This window comes from Poecile atricapillus, chromosome 21 (genome assembly GCF_030490865.1).
Source record: "Poecile atricapillus isolate bPoeAtr1 chromosome 21, bPoeAtr1.hap1, whole genome shotgun sequence".
NCBI lineage: Eukaryota > Metazoa > Chordata > Aves > Passeriformes > Paridae > Poecile > Poecile atricapillus.
The window spans coordinates 8182028-8208466 of NC_081269.1; the positions used below are offsets into that span (position 1 = coordinate 8182028).

Here is a 26439-nt window from a genome sequence, read left to right on the forward strand (position 1 = left end):
AGTTCCAGCAAGTGTTTTCAGGCATTGCAGCAGAAGGAATTCTAGAGTGACAGCTGACAGTCCTGAGTTTTAGAGATCTTCTCTGGTGCAGCAGCATGGAGAAATAGAAAATAGGATTAAGATGGCCACACTGGTTAGACATTCATTAGTATTTGGTGCTTTTTCTCTTCCCCCACTGACACAGTGATATCTCGGAATGCAGGGCAAACCACGATGGGGCAAAATTCAGCTCAAACCCTCAGCCAGGATAAGAAACCCCTGGAGAACCTACAGTGTTAACTGAGCAGCCAGGATGCCAAGAACCTGCATGAACCAAACCAGATACAAAGCCTTGCTACAAGGAAATGTGAGGAATGCTGGTTTCCTTCCTTATTCACCACGAATCCTCATACTACTTGTCAATACTGCAGTTCCTCAATGGTGTTCCCATCTGGTTTTATCACTAACAGCTTCCACCAGTGCCCCTTTCAGTGTGGGGCAGGAACAAAGAAAGAGCCAAATGTGATCACAGAAAAGTGAAATGGGCCATTTCCTTGCCTGCCCAAGGCTTCCTACAGCCTGGACACTTGGCACCAGCCCCTGAGATGCCTCTTTCATTCAGTCACTGGGCATTAGCCATACCTGCAGCTTGTAGATCTTAACAGTATCCCATAGTAACGCTCCTCCCTGGGGAGTATCTGGGTCAGGTGGGATCACAAACCATCTGGGTAAGCTGAATATATATCTGAATTTACAAAAAGGTGAATGAGCAGTGCTGCAGTATTCCCACTTCTTCCATACCACTGAAGCAAGACAAACATTTCCAAGCCTGCCCCCTAAAGAACAAACAAGCAACATATGCATGTTGCACAGCAACATAAAATGAAGTGCAGCCAGCAAATCAGGACTGAAGGCTTCTTAAAAGCTGACTCTTTAACACTGGTACTCTTCATTTATTAGTGGGTTATGCTGTGCTGTGGAAAGAAAAGAGTTGAGTAGTTTCAAATTCTTCTATAAAGTTTCTTTGGTCAAAGGCTCAAAAACTCTTGCAAACAGATACTCTGAGATTAGTATTTGGTCACTAGAGGGCCAAAGATTATTACAATAGGGGTAAAGTTGTGTGCTTTGTTTGCTTTTTCATTATTCAAGATGAAGACACAGCATGTCCAATTCCTCAGGTGCTTGCTAGTGTTGTGTTGTTGATGATGCTCAGCTAAGTTGTGTTCCAGCTACAGGTACCCTTCCTACTGCAATACTCAAGACAGCCAGTTTGACACATTATTATTGGAAAAAATTATATTTTGGAAGAACTCACTACAGAAGGTGACAGAATTCCAAAAATCAAATTACATGAAAATATACATCGCCATTTTCTTTGTACATTAGGTGAGGAAAACTCTGAAGTAGAAGGCAAAGCAGTTGAAGGACCACAGAAGAGAGTAAAGGAGGGAAACTATTTTTGATACCAAACCCAGAAAGTTAGTCATTTGAAAGCCTACAGATGTGCATGCTTGAACTCAACCTTGAGAAAAAACAAGCCTCCCCCACACACACCCCACCCCACAAACAGGCAATGAAAAAGGCAAACCAAAAATTTCACCCATAAAAAGCAGCTCATTCCTATCTTGGACTAACTTAGTCAACCAAACTTCCAGGTGAAAGCACTCAAGTCCCTGGAAGTTAAAAATCCATCAGGCTGCTCAAGGGTGCTCCATGGCCAGTTTTATTGCTATACCAAATTCAAGAAGAATGAATAATTGGGTTTAAAAAAGGGGTGGGAAGAAATAAAAGCACCTTTGAGACTACAAAGGTCATCATAAAAGAAGACACAAGTAATTGATAGCAAATCCTTTCAGGGTTTAATTAGGAAAATTTTAAGTTCTGATGGGGGAAATAAAAGGGACCACATTTCCAAAAAAAAAAAAAAAAAAAGGTACTAAACTTTAATAAGCAAGAAATTTTAATTAAGCCTTGGTGGGTCAAAGGAAAATTAAAGTGGGAGGAAAAAAAAACAAAACCAAAAAAACCAACTTAGTATCCTAATTGGTTTTGACATGCTTCACAAGTTGCTGTTTGTTTTTTTTTAACTCAGGAAACAATGAATAGGGAGAGAAAAAACCTGCTAAAATCTTTAGAATTTACACAATTCTATCCCTAACTACAGACAGCATTATTTGGTACAATGTGTATTTGTGGATGTACATGAACAGTATATATATTATCCGGATCATGTTGTGCTATGTACACATCTTTACAATTTTTCCTGAAGGTTAAAGCAGTTCATTAGATTTCAAAATGCGTAATCATCTTGTGTTGGCACTTGTTAGGCTCTTGTCAGCATTGATAACTGGCATGTTTTATTGCAGCCCAGTTCCAGCCAGTGTTTGCCAACTTGTAACAACAGAAGTCCAGCAAAAGGTGGGTAGAGTGCAGGAAAAAAAACAGTGCCATGTTTCTCAATTGGAGACCTGCAAAGAAATCACAGGTGTTAAAATAAAACCCCTCTTCATCCTTAATTCTTTTCAAGATGTTAATTAGTTTTTCAAGCTGAAGAAGATAATTATTACTTGTTCAAGAGCTTCACATACCTCCAAACAGAAGATGGATAAATCCAAACTCATCACCTGAGAAAGACTGGAGTTAGCTGAGCACACTGTATATCCAAGCTCAATTATCAGACTTTCTGGCTCCTGTAACTTGCTTGTCGAGTGCACAGTGTGTAAAGCTTTGATTATTCACACAGAGGGCTAAACACTTCAGATTTATCACTGAAAAGTCTGTGCATTACTTACTGTGAACGGTAGGTACAAATGGCACAGCAGTGCTTAGCAAGCACTGACACCACAGCCCCTGTCACACTGGGCTGGTCTGAAACCAGCTGTGGCCCCTTCTCATCCAATTCCCTGCCCATGGCTCACTTGGGAGGAGTCACCAGACTTAGAAAAGCTCTCCCCTTCCAAAAAAGCAACACAGCCAATTACTTAAAATATTTGTCAAGAGCATTGTTTCACTATAGCTAAGTTCAACATGGCAACAGAGCTGAGGTTAGCTAAGGATACTCTGGAGTGTTACTCACAGTTACTCCCTTTCTCCAAGACAGGAAAAAAAAAGTCAGCTGCGTTAACAATTCTTGCACTCCAGTTATAGGCAGTTGTACAAGACTTTCTGTTCCTTTGCTTAGTCTTTTGATCAATATTAAGCATTTTTCATACTTAATCCGTGCTGAAGAAAGTTCCTTTCAATCAAAACATCTCTGCAAAGAGAGACTGCAGAACGAATTTGTCACAGATGGAGCCCTCCCCCAACCCCCCCAGTTTAGAAAAGGGTAAGAAAGGAACTCTCTCCTGCACAACTGTGATTAAAAAAACTACCCAGCAGTAGAGCATAGTAAGCTGCTCTGGTTGAGTCAGTACAACCCCTCTGAACTACATACAGTGCCATATTTCTGTCCCTGTGAATTATGTACGGTGTAGATAACCAGTAAATAAGGATTTGGGGTTTGCCAGCCAAATGGGTCAGAGCAGTTTATTTGCCAAACCAATCATTAAGAAAAGGCAGCTTCAACATGAAGTTCTGTTTTGCTCTGAAAAGCGAGAGTGGGAAATGATTATCTCATGGAGGAAGTTTTTCCTTGGCATACCCAAGATAAAGTGACCAAAGGCCATGGATTTAAGGGCCATGCTTTAATACAGAGCTTGCTATGAGAGGTTATTTAAAAAAAAAAAAAATAGTGCCATTAAAACTGAGATGGGATTGTGTAAATTAGAGTAAGTATCTTGAGTCAGAAGCTCTTTAACAGGGTGGCAAAAAATGCAAATATCACGTCAGCTACTCTCAGGTCAAAACTTGTCCAAGCTCTCAGATATGCCACAGTTCAGTTTCCAAGCAGAACACAACTGTTTTTATGAAGCTATTCCCAAGCCTTCCTCATTAAAGATGTTTTTTGGGCTGCTGAAGAGAACACCACCTTTCTTGATATTATTGATGGGTAATATCTCAATTTGATGCTTTCTGCTGTACCAGAATTTCTGTTAAAATTCCCACAGATACCTGAAGCAAACCCTTCTCAGTGGTTCCTATCAACCTCAATGAAGTCTCATTTAACTCCTATGTGCAACATGCCACCAACATCTGCAAGATAATCTGCAACTCCTGAGATAACAAAGACTTTTAAGATGCTTTTAAGACTCTAATAAGTGTTCTTCACAACAATGAATATCAAGGAATTATCACCCCCTTCTATTACAGCTCCAGTAACCTCTAAGCGCCATTAATAAAGCGGGATGAATTCTGATAAAGAGAAGTTCAACTTCTGAACAGCATAAAACATAAGAATACAAGAGAAGTTCCCCAATTTTGGCAGAACAGGCTGTCAAGTGCACTTAACTTCTTTTAGTCTTTAATACTGCATACAGCCAAAGAGCTCCACTGAGATCATGCAGCTGAGAAGAAAGGTTTTGGGGTTTCTTTTTCTTTTGAGGGGGAAAAAATAGTTCAGCAACACTTAAGCAGGAAATCCTCAGCTCAGGTAACTGACTTGTCTTGAGAAGGATACTTACCCTGAAAAAAGTGAAGCTACTAGCTGCTGAATAAGTGTCACTCAAAAGCAGTTTCTTGGCTTTTTCTTACACAGCGGGCAACTTTTCTTTTAAATTCTCCATTTCTGTCTTCTCTCCATTCTTTCTGTAATTGAATAGACAGCTTTCAGATGTCAGTCCTACAACAAGGAGTTGTACAAGCTCTAGGAAGACTCTTGGTGTTTATGTTTTCAGACATTAGCCATCTAGTCAACACCTAAATTTGCTTACAATCATTGAGCTACTCACTGAAAACCTGTGATATTCAGGACTTTTGAAAGTTTGCTCTGGGTTTCTGTGCCAGCCACTCAAGACAGAGAGGATGTAATTTTCCCCTTGGATTTTAGGCACGCTCCAAGACTAACCTGGTGGCTTACCAGTAATTCACACTGTCTGTGCTAAAATCTATTTGCTTTAGCCTGCAAAGTAGCAGCAAACTCAACTTGTAGACCACAAGCTGTTATGTGTTGGAAACAGTGTCTTTAACTGCAGTGGTGAAAAAGGTACACAGGTGCTGTGAAGCCAGCAGTTCATCAGATTTTTAAGACAGTTTCAGCTCCCTTCAATCTAATCAGGACACTCCAGGACAGAAATACAGAAGTCACAGTATCCAGAAGAGGCACAGCAGTGTCCTTCGAAAGCAAACACCTCCTAGTTAGATATGGCTGTAAGATATTGGCTCTGTGAGAAAGACCTTAGGAGAATACTCAGCTCACCTACAGGTCTCTGTGACAGGGATCTGATTTCAGAGCTGCAGAGATGAAGAGCCAAGATAAAGATGAGCAGAAAGACAGGTAAGAGGGAAGTCTGAACCCAGAGATGCACACACATCAAGGTATCACAAAAACCTACATGAGAAAGTGCAGCCAGGTTTGTTTTGTGCCAGGCTCACAACAAGCTCAGATGAAAGCACAGGAGCATCAGGTGTGGTTAAGACTGATGTGCTGGGTACTGCCTTCCAGTCAGAAGTGGTGGGGAAAATATAAAGAACCCCTTATTTCATGAAGTTCTATAGTTCTTAGTTTCTGATACAATAGATTCTTACTGCAGGGGTGAGGGAAGGGGTTAAAAACCCCAACACTGTTTCACCTGATGCAATCTAGCATACACCACCTTTTCACCCCCACTTGGAGTGAAGGTTGTAGTACATTTGAGTGATAAATTGCATATCCTAACATTCATCACCTCCAAGCTCACTTAAACAATCAGCACATTGGAGAGCCCAGCATATCTTAACTTTCATATGAAAGCACAAATAAGGGTACTAATTAGTTTGTTCTTTTTCAGCAATTCATGCAGCAAACATTTGGTTCCTTGGATTGGGACACAGGACAGCTTACACAAGATGGCTTAAGGCCAAGAAAAGCACTGAATTTGTGCCCTCTGAGCTTCAGAGCCTTAGATTTTGTTTCTACTTTTTGTGTCTGTAGTTCTATGAATTGTTCAGATTTGAATAGCAAGCAAAGTTTCCAATGTGACAGCTGAATCTCCAAAAATGTATTTTTAGGTCATGAACTGTTCTATTTGCTTTTCAAAATATCTATTCAGGTTCTTGATCCTCATTTTTCTCCCACTCCAAAAGACAGTACTCCAACATGCACAGTTCATTTTTCCTGAAAGCAGGTATATCCCCTGCTCCTATAATCCTGTGAACTGCCTGTAACACCTTATTCACTAGACTCACTTAAAAGCAGAAACTAATGACAGCAAAGTATCTTACAGTAACTGCCAAATTTTATTGCTGTGATAAACACAGGAGCTGCTGATCCTTCATTGCCCTGATGAGTATGTTTTTTGCTAATATGAAGAGATCTACAATCCAGCAGGAGATGCCAACTGCTCGAGCAGCACTCTAAAAGTTCCTTGAAACATGTAATGCCACAGTCAGAAAAATAGTTTCTAGCATCCAAAGTGATGCCTCACTACTATCTTCACAGTCAAATCTAGATTTTTTTGTTCTTTCATGCTGAGCTAGAAAAAACTGTTTTCATTTTTGACCTTTACCCTAAGGCAAGTTCATTTTGTGTATAACTTTCCTAAGGAAAAAACAAAAAAAAATAAAAACCCTACTCCTGAAGTAGTAGTCAGAGTGGGGCACAATACAAAAAGTCTGATGTCAGGAAGGTGACAAGCACAGCTAAAAGCATGTGCTTTTTCCAGGGTACATTCAACATACATGTGTTTGTGAAGTGAGGAATTCTAACTGCACTTCTAACATTTCATTAACAACTTGCTCCTTCCAGTGCTCTCAGCAGGAAATGTCCACATTTCCCGGGTGTCTGTTTCCGCCAGTAACATGACACATAAAGGGGAGGTCCAATGCTTTAAGGTTAAATGAGGAAATTGTTCACTACAACTTTCTGTTTGTTTTCTGTTTTCTTCCCATTAAATTTGTTCCACATGAGTCTCTTCCCATGATGATTTTTCAGCAGAGCTCAACCAACCACCTTTGAAAATACAACATAGCAGATCAAAGGCTCCAGAAAACTACTAAATTCCCACCCACTCTGGGAAGATATAGCTTGGCTGACAGAGCAGGTTAACATGCCTTTACAAAACTCTGCATCTCACAATTGCCATCTCCCTTCCTCACTCCCACAGTTTAAAGAGCTAGAACTTGTCTTTTGTGAAAGGACAACACTCAGTGCAATTTAAGAGCACATCAGTGTTGCCAAATGAGCGGGGCCTGAAGTCTGTCCCCCGATGCCCTTCCAGAACTGAGACTTTTTTCTCTCCCTACCACAAACATTTCCTCAGCCTCACTGTTATATTCTGCTCTAAACACAGCTCTTCTAGAGAGCTGATAGCACACAGCACAGGCCACGCTCCAGAACACTATGCTACATCAAACACTTGCATCTCACCCCTGCAGATTCACCCTGGTCTTTGTAAATCAGACCATTTTTCCTCACTCCTGAGCCAGTCAGTCTAGCCTGGGACAACCCTCCCTGTTGAGCTGAAGGTCAGATGCTCAGTGAAGCCTTTGAGTACCTTCTCAGAGCACAGATTTACACAGTCAAACCTACTGCTCTAATCCATGGGACAGGAAGACTATTCTAGAGAAGTGAAAGAAACTTCCCAATGCTAATTAGTAGTTCTGTCTGACAACATCACTGCTTTTCCCAACGCAGTGGTAGCCTTAGCCTGTGATAGAAAAGGTTCTTCCCAAAGTTACTGTTTGCTAAACTAGAAACAGAACTCCATGGCAAGGTTTCTGCATTGAAGACAATTGGCAGACCAAGGAAAGTCTTACCGCTGCATCAACATTAGCAGGAGAATCACCATTGGGATCTGCCAGCATAGAAATAACACTAATCATTATAGTTTCCACTGTGTGAATGGGAAGCCAGCGTTCCTCAGGTTTTTCATAGCCATATTTGTCTTCTCCAGGCTCATGAAGAATTGAAATGCAGACATCACCGTTCTTGTCAACTACAAAATAGAACAAGGCATATTTCAGTCATGAACAACATGCTGGCATTTCTTCAGGACAGTCATGGAACTGTGCATCTTCATTCCAGCTAGTCTGAAACACGTTAGTGAAGACACTTTATAAAGAAGGAAAGTAATTAACTATTGCAGAACTTAAACTGTAATAAACAGGGCTTGCTGCAAGTCTGAATGTGCCTGGACTCCTGACAGAGAGGGCACATGGGGAGGAAGGACTCAGTTTAACATCATGCTGCAACTCTCAAGACTATTTATTTAGACAGGCTTCCACTACAGCTTTTTCTGTTAAGTTCAGCAAACTCGAGACTTTTTTCCACAGCAACAGCATCAGCTGGATATTACTGAAGCATACTGAAATATGATTCAAACTGCTGGAATTAGAAAGTGCCTGACAAGTACTCTGATATTTCCAGAGCTGAAACTGACACAGCATTAAAATATTCCCTGTCCTTTTGATGGGAGCACTGTCTCCTCCCACCTTTCAATATCTACAGTTTCTGAAGTTGAAGAACATTTCTCTTTCCCAGTAAAACAGTCCTCCATTTTGTTTTACCTTCCCATCCAATCTCCATCAGTCCACAGGTAAATGAGACATTAGGAGAAATCTCCTTTAGAGGGACTAAAAGATTTCTTTTCATGCTTCACTAGATGAGAACAACCTTGGGCCTTCTATACTGAACTGCCAAGTCAGTAACAGCACGATGAAATATTTGAATGTATAACAAAAGGCAGTCAAATTCCTCCTCAGACTAGAATTTTTCACTTAGGAAAAAAAATTAAGGAAAAAAAAAACCTGAACAATTACCAAGAATGGAAGAACCTACTCTGAATAGCTTCTGAAAATACTTTGAGTATTTTATGCTCTCAGAGCAGCACTATTAAAAACTGTTATTACTTCTCTATTAAGTGAGGATGGCAAAGTAAAAGCAGAGTTTCATATTTCTGACACGAACAGAAACGTATCTATTTGTCTTCACTGCATTTTAGCTCTGAACTGCAAAAAGAAATTGAAACTTTGACATTTCTTACCATTCGGATGCCAGATTTCTGTGATGAATTTCATTTTTGGCGGCCTCAGTGGGTAGTCTTTTGGAAAAGTAAGATGAGCCTTGAAAACACCACCTTCACTGGGGAATCAAAAATATCTTAGTAGAGTTTCTTGTAAGCTTAAGCTGAAGATCGGAACTTACTGATGTTCTAAGTTTACACCTCACACAACATCATGTTGGTAATTAACAGCATCAACACTTCCATATGCAATGTAAAGAGTTTCTACATTGAGAAGATCCTTTCACAAGATACTGCCAGTTCCCCAACATGATCTTTTTTAGAACTAAGATGATGTTCCAGAGGGGAAAAACCATGGGGGTGGGGGGGGAAAAAACTAAAAAAGCTGCCAAGGAATTTACCATCTGGAATCACAACTTACTTTTTTTTTTTCCTCCCAGTACATTTATTAACAGGAAAAAAAAGGTATTGCCAATAACTTCCTTTCTCGAGTCCAGCCTAGCAGACACCCAATTTACTCTGTTAGAGACCTCAGTCCTAATTTTGTGGTCTCAGTCTGCAGCAGTGAGCCCCAGGGAAAAACTGCAGAAAGCTCTGTCTCGAGCATTAAACATAAGAAGACTTCCAATGCCACCTTTTCAAAACTAAGCTAAAATGACTCAGGCATGACAGTGAGGTGTTCTGCATTAGTTACCCACTCAACTGGAAAACAATAATAAACAAGAGACATCCAGGTTTTATGTGGAGTTACAGACCAGGAATAGTGCCTTTTGAAAAATGTGAAGGCCTGTGCTAGATGGAAAGGTTTACAGCTGGAATACTTTGCTAATGTTAATAATGTAACATTTGTCCTGCTACTGTCATTTGTTCTAACAGAAGGTTGTAACAAAATTTGGAACTGCAAAGGCAGAAAAAAACTGGAACATAAATCTCGCACTGGCTGCTGAGAAAAATAACATGTTTTACCACCACTAACCAAAGAGGTGCAGTTCCAGCAAGTGTCTCAAAAAAAAAAAAAACCAAACCCAAAGAAACAAACAAAAAAATCCCAAAAAGCACTGCCTTTAAGTAACTTGGCTCTTCGAAGCAGCTGAGGGCATCTGAACCCACGGCATTTATTTTTCATAAGTTTTAGAAAAGGCAGGCAGTTTCCAAAGAATCCTTCATCCCAGGAGAGGTAAGAATTCAAGAAACATTATTTTAACATCCATAATGTCAAGACAAAGGAGAGCTAGATTGCATTTGCTGATAGCCCCAAACCAGTTGAACCCTTTCTTTCAAACTGAAAAATTCCTTCTTTTCCTTTTTAAAGAAACAGATCTTAAAGCTACTAGGCTGCAGGGCATCCCTGGTTGCCCCATATCAACTGCATACAGCAGAGGTTTTAAAGTGGATATATGTTAGGTATCAGTTAATGAAATACAGCTGTCAATTAAGGGAGATCAATGCCATTTTTAGCAATATTCCTGATAAAAGGGTTTCTGTCTGTAGAGTAATGCACTAAGTCTAAAGTCTTTTCAAGTAAACTCAGAAGAAATAAAGTGGGACCAGGAATGAGACTGATGTTTGAAAATTGTTCAAGCTAAACTATTACATATAACTGTCCTTATCAAACAGCCCAGGGAATAAGGATTCAGTGTAATAGTATCCTGAAAAACAGCAACTGGAAACAGTTGTTTCTTACCAAAGAAACAACTCTCTGAAGAGAGTTCCTTACCAAAAAGCATCAAAAAAAGCTCAGAACCCTACAAAAGCTGATTTAAAAAAACCACCATCTCAACTTTTAATGCCTAAGATGACAATCAATTAGAAGCAGCATTTCTTTATTGACAGTATTTATAAGATAGCCATGAGAATATAACAGAACCACAAGACTGCTCAGAAAAGGTCAACAGAAGTTGGAGAAACCATCTCATGCAAGGCACGAGAACCACAGTGCAGTGAGCTTGTGGAAAAGCCAAGCAATTTGATTACTGGGTTTAAATACTTATTCCAAGTCTGCTGACAGACATACACAACTTCATGCTGCAACCAAAACTGACCTCAAGTAAATGTCACTAGGCTTTTCGTACCAGTAGTTCACTGCAGCAGCTTAATGAAGAGAACAGAGTTCACCTCCAGGAATACACTTTAAACTGACCTCTCCTGGGCACAGAATCCTTTCCCAGAAACTGGAGTAGATGACCACCCCAAAGTGCTCCAGGATCCATTTGAAAGTTCTCCCATCTCAAACTGACAGGATTTGAAGCTAATTCTATGGACTGCTGCAGTTTCCTCCAACTACATCCTGCTTGAATTGAGTATTTTCCTACCATCACAAGCATGAACTTGTAATGGTTTAACATAGCACTATCAGCTGAACTACAGCCTCCCAGCAGTAACAGCAAATAGTGCATTTTATCTGCCTTACATGTGAAAGAAAACAGAAGCTGCCTCTAAGTGTACCTATTCTCTTTTCCATAAAAGTACAAAGAGGTCAGTGTTGCCTTTTCCCATGGGAGCAAAACAGTTTAGAACTACACAGCAAATCCAGCTATTTACACGTATTCTGCAAGCAACAGAAGAGCATTGCCTAACTGAGCACAAAAGTTTTGGTTAGCTTCTATTCACTAGGAGCAAACTGGAACTAGTAAATCCAAATTCACTTAAGTTTCTGTATAAGTATCAGTACTTACTATAGTGTATCTGGAGGACCAATAATAAGGACTTCCCATCGATAAAGATCATTGTCATCTATTAAGCCCGCTGAAAAGCCTTCCACTGGATTTTTGTTGAGCTCTGTGTAGGAAAAAGAATTTAAGAGTAACTTTAGGTGTCTATAATACACATTGCTGGTTTTGCTCCTGTGTCCATAGATGACCAGAAAACCCCGTGACATTTGGCGCTTGCTCATGGACTTACAGCCTGAGTGAGTACCCTCAGCTCCCCCACCACAAGCACTTTTGCCAGAGCTGGGACCATGTCTGACCCTAAAACACCAGAACAACATATAACTATGGGACACTGTTTTCTAAACTAGATACCAACAAGTGTTTAAGTCAGGAAACAGGCTTTCTAATAATAAAAAAGATTTACAAGAACCCCAAGGAGCCATCTTAAACTAAAGTCTGTCTTTTAACTCTAGAAAACGTTAACAGAAGACCTAAGTCACACTATCTTTTTATTTAAAAGTAACATTCTACTTTGTTTAATTTATTTTTTTTCCAGAATCTGAAAGCACTTGAGACTTGTGCCAGTAAATTCTGGAGATAATGATTTATTATATTTTGAACTAGTACAAGAGACATAGAAGATAAGTTGCTATGCTGCTCAGGAATGGGGTTGTGTGTTTTTATTTCCTCCTTTTGCTTCATAGTTTTTTCCATCAGTGATAAGCAATAGAGCACTCTAAGTGTATTGGCTACTACAGTTACTGCCAGATAGAGGCTTCTCTGGAAATAGCCATACTCAAGTCACAGCTAACTCTAGACTCTACTCAACTTGTTTTCAGTCTGCTCCAGGCAAAAAAACCCTAAGATTTGGAACTAAACACTTCAAATAAGTTTTGCCTATAATCCAGTGGTGGGGGTAGGAAAGTGAGAACATTTATTAACTGACACCTTCATTAAATGCCATATTTATGCCAAATTCAAATTCTTCATCCAGTATTTCCAACAGTATAAAGTCCTGACAGATCTTGGGTACTTAGGATATAGGAAGGGGGAAAGAAGTTACTTGTTCAACCAGTCAGTAATTCCCAGATAAAATTACGAATGGTAGTTATTGTGGAAAAAAAAAAACAGAACAAAAAACCAACCATACTTATAACTTGTCAGACACTGCAGTCCTCATTATTCTGTTCCACAACACAGTTTGTCTACATATTCCCACTTTATAAACCTAAAAGCCATAAGGCTTAAGTTCAGAGGGCTTTATATATGCCCTCAGGTACATGCAGAGGAACTTCAAGTGAGAACCATGTACCTTTCTGGAGAAAAAGCTGCCATTAAGTCCCAAGTGATTTGCCCATAAGCTTGCAATCACTGGTGGCCAGTTAAGTTCTGAACTATTTAAAGCGTGGCTGAAAAAAAGGCAAGAAGAATCCATTCAAGCCCTACACAGAGGAGTCTAAGTCCACACTGGGAAAACAAAGTGCTCAGCTCACGTGAAGGACCAAGGTCCTGAAAAGGGAAACAGCAGGATCAACAACTTTGGTCATTACTAATTTAGTCAAACTTATCCACAAAGATGACACTGAAAGGGGCTTTCCTAGGAGCTGCTCAGAAGGGTGTAATCAGGAGGTGAGGTCAGCCATCCTGTCCCCAAGGTGCAAGACAAAGACTTGGGTGCTGAGCCCAACCATGTTTTTTCCAGACAGTGCTTGAAAGAGAAGGCAAAATCACAGGCTCTCTAACCAAGATGCAAACCTCAAACCCAAAAGCCACAGCATGGCCATGCTTCCTCTAAGTAAATCAGTTTTCAGACACTGGCAGCTATGAAACTTTGTGGAAAGAGAGTAACTATTTAATCTTAGCTGAAAGGGCAGATAGCCTAGGTGAGCATGTCACATTAAAAGAGAGCTTCACCAGTCCCTTACACTACCTCCTTAATACAAACATTTCTTTGGGATGATCTATTAAAAGTTCCACCACATCAGTAGTTAAATATGACCTGCTTTTTCATGCAGGATTACATTTAAAAAATTGTTTACTGCTTGTGAAAAAAGCAATCTCTGCTCAGGACATTTACATCACCCTTTCAGATATTATTAGTACTGTAATGCAGAATGCCCACCGTAATAACTACAGAAGTCAGACTGCAAATACTAGGTTTGACTATCTCACCTAAAACTATCAAACTTGAATTTAAGCCTGTGAAACACAAGTCCCATCATTTCTGCATTTCCACAGAGAAAAAAGGATTTGTGCCAAGTTCTGTGTAGAACATCTGTAAATTGTATGAAAGGGACAATCATTAACAAAAATCTTCAGTTAAAGCAGTTAAAGAAGTTTACTTAGTATATGCTGCCTGTAAAGCAAATGAGCACATTACTTCTTTTACAGGAGGTGGCATGAGTCTCAGCTTGTGAAAAGGTTATTTTCCTTCCATGACAGGAATATTGAAGCACAGCTCAAACAGCTGCTGATTGCAGAAATACTCTGAGGAAAAACAGTGAATATAAGCTCATACACCTTCTCCACAAGAGGTACGCCAAGAATTACCAACAGCAATTTAAAAATGAGCTTTTCCATCCAGATTATTTATGCTAAACTAAACAACATGGCTGGCAGGCAGACAAAAAAGGAAGTCTCAGGAAAGTTCTGCACTGAGACATGAAAAGCATCATCCTTGGCTGCTTTACCATGGATAGCCAATAGCTGCTACTCATTAAAACCTGCCAACACCAAGGCCCAAGGTTTGTTTGGCTTTGTTATTTTTCCCTGGATATAGTCAGTGCTGTGTATCAGGCAAGTTAACCAGTAGTACTACCTGTCTCTTGCCTCTCTCTTCGCTAGTTGAGCCTCACACAGTAGTGAAATCCATGCACCAAAATCCCAAAGGAATAGCAATGCAGGCAGGGCACGAAAGGAACACACACACACTGCTGCCAGGCCGGTGTCACTGGCCACCGAGCGAGTGACACTGACGCTGCACCCAGAGCAGGGACACCTGCTCCCTGTGCCCGTCAGTCCCCACCAACCACAGCACTTAACTGCTTGCAGCCTGAACAGGAGCTTCCCAAGACAAACACGTGGATAAAGCAAAGGATTCCATTCCCTTTTCCAGACAGGAAGAGGGGAACAAGCTCTTAGTGCAGGTCCTCTACAAAGCCCTGCTGAAGAACTGCCCTGAAAGTCCTGGAAAAGCAGAGAAGCCAGACACACCTATGAAGAATTGGATCCTTCCACATAATTTTTCCAACGGCTTTACTTTGAGATTTCTTGTTCAGCTAAAGATATGCTGTACTTTTTAAACATAAATGAGTACATTAACATATTTCCATCATGCCCATGCCTAACTAAATGCAGTTTACTTGCAACTACTATATATTACAGTCTGTGGTTTAGCATTTCTGACAATATTTTTTGCATTTATGATTATTTAAAATAAAATAAAAAACCCACAAAACATTCTTACACACAGTCTAGAAGCAGTTTCAGGTAGAGCCTTTTGCAGACCAAGCAGCAGCTGACAGCCAAAGCAGCACACACCTGGACAGCTGCCAAGCAGCAACATACTTGGAACAGAATCCAGTGTCTGCTTATAAATTAGACATTCAGTTCCTTTAATCCCAGTCCTGAACCTGGGATTAAATCCAATACCTGATTTGGGAGGCGAGGAAGACTAAAGGCCCATAATCCAACAGCATTGTTTAAATCCAGAACAGATTTTAAAGCCCCATGGCTCCCTTTCCACATGATCTGTCACACAACACACTGTCTGTCCCTTTAGCTCTTACCAAAGCAGAACTAAGTTACCATTGCCTTAAACTTGAGCCAATACAGTACCATGGGCTGCACTTCCAGTTTCAGTGTTTAGTTTACACCAAGCTACTGATGTTCCCACACTCCCTGAAACTGCCTTTATATAAGCCAAGAGACTTCACCAATCCCAGAGCAAAACAGCATCAACAAAAATGACTAAGCAGAAGGAGCCCCATAGCTCCATGGAACAGCTATGTACGGCATTCAAACTTTTCCGCCTGACGTCTAGCCCAGCCAGCCACTGAATATGAACTCTTTGAGTATTTTAAGCTATATTACAGTACAAAGCCATCAAAAATATGAGCTCCTATATTTCTTTTTCATAGAAGCCTCTTTTTATACAATCTATACACACAGTGTTTGAGTTTTGTGGAGCCAGTGGATAGAGTACAATACAAAAATAAGACTAGGGAGCCCAAGTCCTGGTTAAGGCTTCTGGATAAACCACCTAGCTGGCTTACACAACTCTCAGAGAAGCAGGCCCTATCAGCACTTTCTATCTGCTGCACCTCAGACTTGTGTCATCTCTGTTGCTTTTTGTGAGGTTCAGCACTAGTCCAGCAGCTTCTAACAACTGTTCACACTGAAAATCCTCATTCTAGACTCTCCTCCTTCTCTACCCCACACTGTGATTTCCATATAGTCCTATTACTTCACTGAGGTCAGTTACAATTTCCAAAACTTTGTTACCTGCAGGACCCAGCTGTACATCTCTGATCCTAGAGAACTAGGGCCGAGATTATGACAAAGTAACATGATCTCTTTGTGGAGATGTATTCCCCAAGCTTTCCATTTTATCTGCTTTCATCATGTTCTGTCTTGCTCCACAAGCTCACCCAAGAAGTTTAGACAAAACGTAGCACAAAATATGCACACACTCCTGATAGCCACTGAGGGAGTGACAAATAGACAACACTTATGACAGAACAGATTAAGCCTCTGAAGGACACAAATTATTTTGAAGGGAGACTAAAGTGGTAAAGACATACCTGTCTTAAGCAGAGATTCTATCAACCATTTCAGTAGAAGGTTTAGGTTTGATTTTACACTGGCAACTAATTTCCAGTGCTCCAACATCACTCCTTCTTAATAAGGGCAGCATTTCAGACTTCTACAAAACAAATTTTCTGAGCTCAGAAAATTTATAAGAAGGGTTGCACAATTAGCATTAACAGGCAAAGCCACATCTCAGTGTGGTGCTACACACCTTTGTGTACTGCTTCACTCACCAGCTCCTCAGCTATACCTGTGAAGTCTTCCTTAGATTTGCACAGTGAAGTAGATTTTGAAAGGACAGGGGACAAGGCTGAAGGTTTCTTGTTTGATTTTTTGTTTTATTCCTAGTCAAATTCCTAGCCATTGCCACAGTTCAGCTTTGCAAACAAGTGGAGAACAGCATTAGCCCGAAGTTCCCAAAACTGCTGCTACAGTTATGACGATTAAGGTACCAGAAAAACTTGAGTAAATAGAGATTAGAATTATTTTATGGGTAAACTATCATATTATCCTAGAATTACGCTAAAAACTGAGTTTCTTGATTCTGTATATTCTGTAGCTCCATGGTAATAGGAGCCATAGCATACCTGGAGACAGACAACTGGAAGTGCAGGTATTTAGTGGAAAACTGAGTTTTACCACACCAACCAGGAGCTTGCAGGTCTTTGGTACTGCCTTGGTTCTTAAGGAATTCCCTATAATCCCTTAAGCCCATGGAGGTGGACATCAGCAGACACTGTTAATGTTCCTTTAGATTTCTTTCTCACAGGTCTCAAAACCAGCTCTTAGCTTCAACTAGAGCACAGATACCCAGCAACTGATCTAACCTGGCAACCCAGTTTACCCAGCCCACAGTCTGTTCCCGTGCACCATTTCACCTGAGAGTCCTGAAAACAGGCAAGAACAGTCACAACTTACTTTGAGCCATTTCCTCTCTGCAGCACTCCTCATACATGCACCCTTCTGCATACACACTCAAACCAGCCCTTTTCCAACATCCCACACTATAGAAAGAAGGTCTGCTTCCCCCTCCCCTCAATGTATTTGCCATTAAGCAAGTATCTAAACTCAGTAACTTAAGTTTCTGCAGAACACATTGTACCTACTAAACCCACAAACCTTTTCTTTCAAAACAAATGTGGTGTTCAACTTACTTTCCTGTCTGAATCACTGGAAATACAAAACATACTCATCTGATGAAAACCTTTGAACGCCATAGTAATGTTTGAAGTTTTGGAAGTTATGCTTCCAGAACTAAGTTTCTCAGCAGTAAATTCAGAATATATGTTCAAATTATCATCAGTCATGTAATTTTGATAGAAACCAAGATAAAATGTTTCCTGGACAATCTTCTTTGACTAAACTGCTAGAACTATGCTGTGTATCCTATCAGACCAGAATCCAGAGTTACACCACCTGAGAGAGTTAAAATGGAGGTTGAATGAAGTCTGTTAAAACCGTTCCCAGTAAGTTCTGAATTTTGAAGTGAAGTGTTATCAGGAAGGAAAAAACAATGATAGCAAGAAGAACTGGAAGAACCCTGATTCAGAAACCCACATGTAAAAGGAAGCAATTATGTCATCAGGGAATATTCAGTGCTTTGCCCGTAGAGTCAACTGCAACACAGAGCCACATTCATCTGTCACACTCAGTTCACAGAAATGCCACCTCCACCTTGTCCTCCATGACTGGTGCCTGTTTCCACTCTTCAGAGTTAGACAAGTATTCAACAGGTATCTGCATCTATCTGTATTTGAGATGGTCACCCTCAGCAGCATTCAAGAGATCTTATCAGGGTAAGTAGTTTCTGAGACACCATAATTAACTCATCCCAAAGCAGGTGTCAGAAACAGGTCAGGTGAATCACACTCTACACACACTTACTTCTCTCACCTACAAAGGAGACTACAAGTTTCAGGTGCCTTCTGTACACATCTGCTGGAATTTGGCAAGACAGGTGTCTTCCTAGGTGCCATTAATGTAGCTGAGTTTACCACGGACAGAGGTTGATTAACTTCTTAAAAGCTAATTACCAACAGACTAAAGCTAAGGAAAAAAAAAAAATCCATCCAACTATCTTCTGAGCAGTCAGATACACATAAATCATGAAACAGCATTGCTGCACAGAGGCAATGATGTTGTAGGATGTGTGTGGTTCATACACAAAACCAGACCACCACTAAAAATCCACTGAAAAGTCTCTATGGCCTGCCTATGCCACAGGGAAACATTAACATCTGAGGGAGATGTTAACATCTAAGTTGTTGTGCAAGTCAAGGATAATCTTCCAGCTTGTTTTCTCTCCTGCTCATAATATGAATAACAGGTTTGCATATCCTAACTTGAGCCACATTGTTATTTAGAATTGTTCTAAGACATTCCTTTAAATGACTCTTGACAGCACCATCTTCCAGATCAGCAACAAATGCCAGCCAGCTAAAAAAACAGCCAGCTTGACCTATGAGGTGTATGATGACACCACAGAAATATATTTCCCTTAACAATCCACAAACAGAGAGACTGTATGTGAAAACCTTTACAGAGGATTTCTACCAAAAAGTCTTTATTATTATTATTACTCTAAACCTGTGCAAAAACTGCAAACGCTTCAGTCCAGGAGAGCAGATATTTTTGTGGAACACCATTTCAATTAGATTGCTATACTTAGTGTTCTTACAGGGCCTGGATATCTGATCTCTGCTCCAGCTGATATGCCTTGGACTTGAGAGTAGGAAAGAAAAGCAAGCATGAACATTGACACTTGCAGGGTGGCCTAAAGCTCAAGCCTACTAGAGACTGTAAGTGAAAGATCTCATCAAGACCAGACACTGACAGACATGCACACAGCACTCAAAATTGAAGCACAGAGTAGGTGCAGCTTGGTGAGAGTAAAGGCCTGCATGTGAAATGTTGCCCTGATTCTGTTCCCATACATTGGAACAAAAAGTGGACAGGAGAGTTTCAGGAGTCACATGCCCTCTTCCTCACACAAGCCACCTGCTCTCCTTTTTCCAGGCACCCAAACCCAAGCCTGCACACTCATTTTAGTATTTGGTTAGTTCTTGCTTTCAGAACAGCAGCCACCTTTCAGATCAGTTCCACTTCATTAGAAACCCATCTCTATGCTGGGAACAAACTGTTGTATTTTACATCAAAACAGAGGTTGATTAAACACACTACAGGAAGAAAAATTAGCAGAATGCCTACTTGAGGCAAACAAGTTTCATTTACAAAGGTCACTTATTTTCAAACTGTTTAACACAGGGCTTTGGGGGAACAAAAATACAACTTGTACCAACCACAGAAAGGATCGAGTAATCTTATATTAGTTGAATTTGCCCATATTGTTTCAAGTCTGTCTTGCATTAAAAAGAAATCACAACAATATACAGAAAAGTCAAGGCAGAATCAGCTGTAATTACACGTGGTTTCATCTGAAGACCATTCACTCTACTTGATTTATTCATATCAGTTACTCTTAAATGTATACATATATAGCAAATCAATAAATCCTTTGCAGCTCTGCAGCAAATAACTACAATAATGAAGTTGGAATCAGTATCAATGACACAATTTAGTTGGTTTTGCATGATTTAACATCTCCAAATGAAGCTCTTACCAATGAAGCAGAAATTCTGATGGAATTATTTTCTCAAATGGTATTAATTTTGCTCCTTATTTCAGAGGATCTCCAGCAGTGTTTTCCCATTCCACTATTCTCAAACAAAACAGGAATAAATCGCTGCTGCCAGATCCAGATATGCCCTTACTTTGGTATAACTTACAATGCCTTGTTTGGAGGGGAGCAGAGAAGGAAAGAACTCAGAGTTCACCATAAGTTTGCCTCTTTCCCTGAAAGATTAGTAAGCTGACCTAGGCAGAGCCAAGGCAGTGACTCCTTGGTGAGGCAGGTTCTTGCTTCATCCTGTTTAAGCAAGTGGTTGAGTCATCAAACATTTCCATTCTGTAGTTTAGCTAAACCTCACTTTCCAAAACTGTCAGCATCCCTGAAATTTTGCTGGTGGCTGCTGTTATAAATATTCTTTTCTTTGAAGATGCAAAGTTCAGATTATTTCTGCCAGAGAAGCATTTGGAAAACTAACACGTAGCAGGCAAAGTTTGCCATTAGTCACATTTATCATGTTATTTACAGTGCAACAGAAATTCAGGCTGCTTGTGCTGTTGTAGTGACTGGAGTCTGAGCAAGGCCTGTATTTTAGCAATGATATTGTCTATAAAGTCAGCTTGAGAAAGGGAGCTTCGATAATTCTGTCAGCACAACCTCACATGAAACACGACTATCTCATCTGCTGTAACAGGGGGTTAAGGTGTCTGCTACACATATGCTGTACCTAAGTACCCCAAAAAGCATTAGACCAAAAAAAATGGATGGTTATCTAAAAACATGCAAGAGTCTTCTTAAAAAATATGCAGGGGTCTTTATAATTTTAGGACCACTTAAAATGCTAAGTTTTACATGTGCAGGACCTTGGAATCCTAATTATTTGGGATAATACAGAATATTACTGTCCATATGAACAAACCTTCACAAAGGAGTTAACAGGTAATCTAGTACCAAATTAATACTTTGCATCAGTGCCACTAAAATGACTATCTTATAGACAAACTTACTGTAAGCCAATGGTCAACAAAAAGGTTTCTTATGCTTCAGCCACCCCAGAGATACGCATCTCAGCTTTGATATATAAAGTCATCTTCACTCTGCAATTCCCTCTCCATTCACCACTCAAACAGATTTTTTTAAAAAGTCCTAATTGCCAAAAATTCAACTAGTTCAACATTACACAGCAAGATTCTTCCACAGAAGAAAGTAAAAACTGTTCAGCTGTCACATTCTGCTGTATACACTTTAAACTGAAATAATGTCATGTTTCTCATGTTTAAGAAAACCATTACTGTGGCTTTTTCCTGTATCCTAAATTGGAGATTATTTACAACCCAGCTCAACTTCAGCCAACAAAGGCATGGTTATTCCCATTTCCAATGCTCCATGTTTATGTTAAAGAGAACTCGCACTTCTAGTTCCACTGTGCACTACTGATTTAACTGCACCCTCTCTATGTGATTTTGCTGGTTGAACTAGACAAGTCTGCCTAGTCTGAATATCTGTGTCAGCAAGAATTTGGCAGAAAGATGAAATAAAAGTATTCAGAGACATACCTCAAAACCTTTGGGCCTGACAGCTCTGGAGACTGGAAGAGAAGCTTTACACCCTGTTGTCTGTATCTCTTTTTGAAGAACACAAAGTTTTGGGGCTGTAAAAAGAACAGTTTATCCTCCACCAGCTCCCCGGAGGAGTGAACTCTGCTACACCAATCTACATGTTTGCCATAGACTTTTTTTTTTGATGTTCAGGGGCACTTTCTTTTTGTTTTTTCTGCATCCTTCCTGGAAGAAGTGGACAAGGCACGGCCTCTATTTCACATTGTTATCAACCCACAAAGCACTCCTCTCCTCAAAAAAGAAAAAATACCTTTGAATTTTAAGATATTTCCAGAAGCTGCTACAGCTTACAATTAAGTTGATTTGAGAGGGAATAGCATTTAATTTTACAGATGTCCATAGATATCTGATCCACCCACTCTAGTTAGACTACCTTTTTAAATGGCTTTGCTATTAAGAGATCCCAACTCACCACCTCCTTCAGACCTAAAAACCCCCAAAAAACTTAAGACCATAAAAACTGCTGAAGTTCTTACTACCTTGAATTGTTCTTGTGCCTAATGGGGACAAGCACATGTCAATATAATAACAGCTACTACGTTTAATCCCTGGGGATCCAGCTCAGTATTTCATTTGCAAAGGCACTGTGAAGCCACATAGAATTTGGGAGATTAAAAAACAACCCACATGCAACTTGAAGTTATATTTTGTGACTGTCATTGAACGTCCCTTCTCTCTGAGCACTATCAGCATCCAGAACACGCTACTGAAGTGCACAAGCATGTTGTACATGGTGCTGTGGTACCCGCTCCCTGCTCAAGTTACAAGCCAGCTTGCTTTCAAAAGTGTCTGTCTTCATATACTCATTGGAGCAACTTCACGTTATGTTGTCAAGCCTTGCTCTGTTTGGTAAGACCCGTTGTTTTACATCTCACTAACAACCAACAGCCTCATCAGTTGACCTATACTTTGGCAAAGCACTCAGGAATTAAAACAGCTCATTAGAGTGCTCCAGCCAGACACCTTTCCCCATAATTAAGAACCAAAGCATATGCAGGACCAAACAGGTAGCCACTCTGAGAACTATTGTTTAACATTCCTCCCTCCTCCTGCCATTGTTTTTTCTTTTGGACATTGAAAAGAGATATCCAGGGTCTCAGCATTTAAGAATTTTTACAATCCTCAACTGCTCCATTGTACAGGTTTCAGATTCTTGCTTCAACCTCCCTTTTTTTCTGGATGTCTTGCTTCAACTCTAGCTCTCTTGTCATTACTGAAGCACAAGTGAATGATCTAAAGCCATATAAACTAGCTTAAATCACGTAACTCATATCAGCTGTCTGGTTTTACTATCCTCCAAAACCCATGAGGACTTGACATCACCACACTTGATATAGGCAAAAACTGCATGGAGCAGAGACTGAATAGCAGTACCACCAGGGCAAATACCACCAGAGTAGTGACTTTTGGTTTGAGGTAGAAGAAACAGTGTGGGTAATCACAAAGGGACACGTTGGAGCAGGTGAGACTTGGAAGAAAGTCAGCTGTAGGGAAGGAAGATCACGAAGCTCAGCCTCTGCCCTACGACTTCAAACAGCACGACACCAGAAAAAACAGTGTCAGTCCAGTGCCAGCTCAGTTCAGATGTCACAGAGAAAATAGTTTCTTCCATATGTGATAACTTTCTCAGGTCAATTATTCCACGTAGGACTTTTGAAGAGTTCAAGACTCTTCTTCAATGCTCACCATACTTCATTCACAAAGGCACTTTTAATATGGTTTCAATTTCTTTTAGTACATCTAAAGGGATACCAAAGGTATTGATATTACTTTAAACACAAACCTCCCACAATAGCTGCATGGTGCAAGAAAATGGCTGCACTCAGTACAGCTGAATCAGTAATCGGGGCAACTAGAAAAGCTCACCAGTTTTTACCAGTACACATAAAGCCTTCAGATAAGAATGAACAGAAAGTTAAACAGAAGTTAACCCCTAGACCTAGTAGTCTACAAATGTACTTACATATCCAACCAGTCTGTGCTTACACAGGGTCTTCAGACCTCACAAGATTAAAAAAAAAAAAATACACCACAGAAGCTGAATACCTCCTATCAAGAGACTTCAACTAAAAGTCCAACTTTCTTTTGTGGAGCACAGTTAGTAGATTAAAAGAGAAATTCCAGACAGCTGAACTATTCTAGGTTACCAAATGCTTTTTTTTATCAAGTCAGAAAGCAACTATTCTACACTATTGTTTCCTTTACGGGATCATATATAAGGGAGAGAAGCTTCACATCACATCCAGTCTGGAGCTCCTGCAGTAAGCCCATACCGAGGCGTTACTACCTTATCTGAAATGTGCAGATCACCGAGTGTCACTAATAACTTCAGCAGTTACCAGGGCAGTAACAGGTGCATGCTGATGTTCAGGACTAAGGCCACAGTACGAGATTTTTAGCCACGGTGATTATTAGTATTCTTTTTTAAAAGAGCTTCATCTTAAAAAGGTAAAACATTCTTTGATAGTAGTTAACGATATTTAAGTTTCTCAAACTGATCAACCAAACCCAGAAAACAGTGCTGGAGATGCACAAACACACCATCCAGCTTGCTATACCCGGTTATGCAACCTCATCTCCTTACTGCTAACAATGCTGCTTTCCACCCTTAGGCTTCCAACGACATTAACTGAAGTTTCGGGCCAAAATCCTCCTCCGGGAATTCCTGTGCCACCCAGTGACCCTGTCCCTTTGTATGGCTACTCGGCCAACTCCAGCCAGCGCTGTAACTGCCCGAGTTTAGGTACACCTGGCGCACATTTCCTTAAGGGGGTACGAAGCAATTTTTACATAAGGGACGAAAAAGGCGACCCGATTCTCCCACGGTACCGTGCAGACCTCCCGCGGTCCCTCGAGTGGATCCCCGTATCCCGGCCCAAAAGGCAGAGGATGCGGCGAACATGTGCAAGTGGGGGAGGGAGGAAGGGAGCGCTGCCGGCTCGTTTCCCTTTAAGTGTGGCAGCGCACACATGGAGCCGCATTGTGCGGCCCCGCGCATGCGGGGCCCCTCGGCGGGGCCGGGCCGGGCCAGCTCGGCCGCCCGCCCGGGGACAAAGGGAGGGGGCGCGGCGACACCGAGCCCGTCTGACACCCCGCTGCCCTCCGCCGCCGGCCCGGGCGCAGCACCCAGGCCGTGTCCGTCCCCCAGCCCGGTCCCCAACTCCTCCTCCCCCGCGCCCGTCCCGCCCTCTCGCCCCCGGCGGACCCCCCCCCCCCGGCCCTCCCGGCGGGTCCCCCCGCAGCGCTCCCACCCGCTCTCCCGCCGGCACCCACTGCTGCCCGGTCATCTCCCCCCCGCCCGTGCCTGCGGAGCCCCCGCCGCTCCTCCTGACAACAAAGGGGCCAGCGGCCTCCCCCTCCCGGGCACGGGAGTTGAGGGGGAGCCGGCGAGGGGAGGCGGGACGAGGGTACCGCAGGTCCCCGCGGAAAGGGGTGCGAGTGCGGGGAGTCAGCCTGGGCCCGGCGTGCCTCGTTCCGTGGGTGGGGGCACAGTCCTCCTTCCTCCCCTTCTTTCCGGCGCCTCAGAAACACCCCCGAACATCAGCCCGCACGCATCCCCCGCGCTGCGGGACGAGCTCCGGCTCGTTTCTCCCCCCCGCCCCAGGGAGACGGGACCGCAAGGGGAGGGGACGAGAAGTCCTCCAGGCTTGGTACCGGGGGGCTGGGGGGGTCGACGAGCGCGGCTAGTGCCACCCCGCGCTCCCCCGGCGAGACGGGGGCAGCCGAGGGGACGCTCCCCCACCGTGCCGGCCCCGCTCCCCTCCCCCGGCTCCCCTGGCAGCAATCGCCGGTCGGGCTCCCCCTCCCCCGCTCGGCCTAGTTCCCTCGGCTCCCGGCTGGGCACAGCACGGCGAGGGGGGGCCGTAATCTCCCCTTCCCCCTCACACACACACGCACTCCCGCCCGCCCCCTCCCCGAGCCGGCGCCCCTTCCTTCCCCCGCTGCGGGCCGCGGCCCCTCCGAGGCCGCCCGGCCGCTGCTCCCCCGCGGCGGATCACCCTCCGCCCTCCGCTCCTTCCTCCGCCGCCGGCCCAGGTACCTGCTAGTTGTCTCCGCAGTAGCAAGGCGGACTGGAGCTCCGTCATTCTCCCCCGCTCTGCCCGGGGAGGGAGTCCCAGCGGCGGCGGGGACGGCGCGGCTCCTGGCGCTGCAAGAGGTGGCGGCGAGCGTCCCTCAGCCCGTCCGCTCCGCGCCCGCCGGGGGTCTGGCTCGGCGCCGGCCGCCACAGCACGCAGGGTCCCGGGCAGGGCAGCGCGGCCGTGGCTCCGAGCCGCCCTCCGCCTCCTGCTCCGAGCCCTCAGCGCCGCCACCTCCCGCTCCCCCCGCCAGGAATTTCACCGCACTCGGGCCCGCGCAGGCGCACCGGGGCCGGCCGCCGGCCCTTCCGCGCCGCCATCTTGAGAGCGGCTGAGGGGCGGGGAGCCGTGCTTGGCCGCCATGTTGGGAAGGTCCCTGCCTCCCCTCCCTGAGTCAAGCTGGAGTTAGCGGGGAGGAAGGGCGCGCTTCATGAGGGGAATCTCCTCACGAAGGACATTTAGGGACGTAAACTAAAGCACAACAAGTTACACCTCAACTCGAGGAAGAACTTTACATGAGTGTGGTAGAGCACTGGGACAGACTTGTCCAAGGAGGGCATGGAGTCTCCCTCTGGAGAAATGCCAAACTCACCTAAACCTTCCTGTGTCACCTGCTCCAGGTGACCCTGCCTTGGCAGGGGTTAG

General features: G+C 42.7%; 1 protein-coding gene across 2 annotated transcripts; it reads right to left on the bottom strand.

Annotated features, from left to right (window-relative positions):
- Nucleotides 1-1260: 1260 nt before the first annotated feature.
- On the bottom strand, nucleotides 1261-26079 carry UBE2G1 (ubiquitin conjugating enzyme E2 G1). 2 transcript variants are annotated; one of them, XM_058854425.1, is made up of 6 exons: nucleotides 25758-26079; nucleotides 11690-11792; nucleotides 9036-9133; nucleotides 7810-7988; nucleotides 4539-4662; nucleotides 1261-2447 (listed from the first exon to the last, which is right to left on the bottom strand). In XM_058854425.1, the coding sequence occupies exons 1-5, from the start codon at nucleotides 25801-25803 to the stop codon at nucleotides 4576-4578; spliced, it is 513 nt and encodes a 170-aa protein (XP_058710408.1). In that variant the 5' UTR covers nucleotides 25804-26079; the 3' UTR covers nucleotides 1261-2447; nucleotides 4539-4575. The 2 variants fall into 2 exon arrangements, with proteins under 2 accessions (XP_058710408.1, XP_058710409.1); XM_058854426.1 differs by lacking the exon at nucleotides 25758-26079 and having other exon boundaries at nucleotides 9036-9128.
- Nucleotides 26080-26439: the final 360 nt, after the last annotated feature.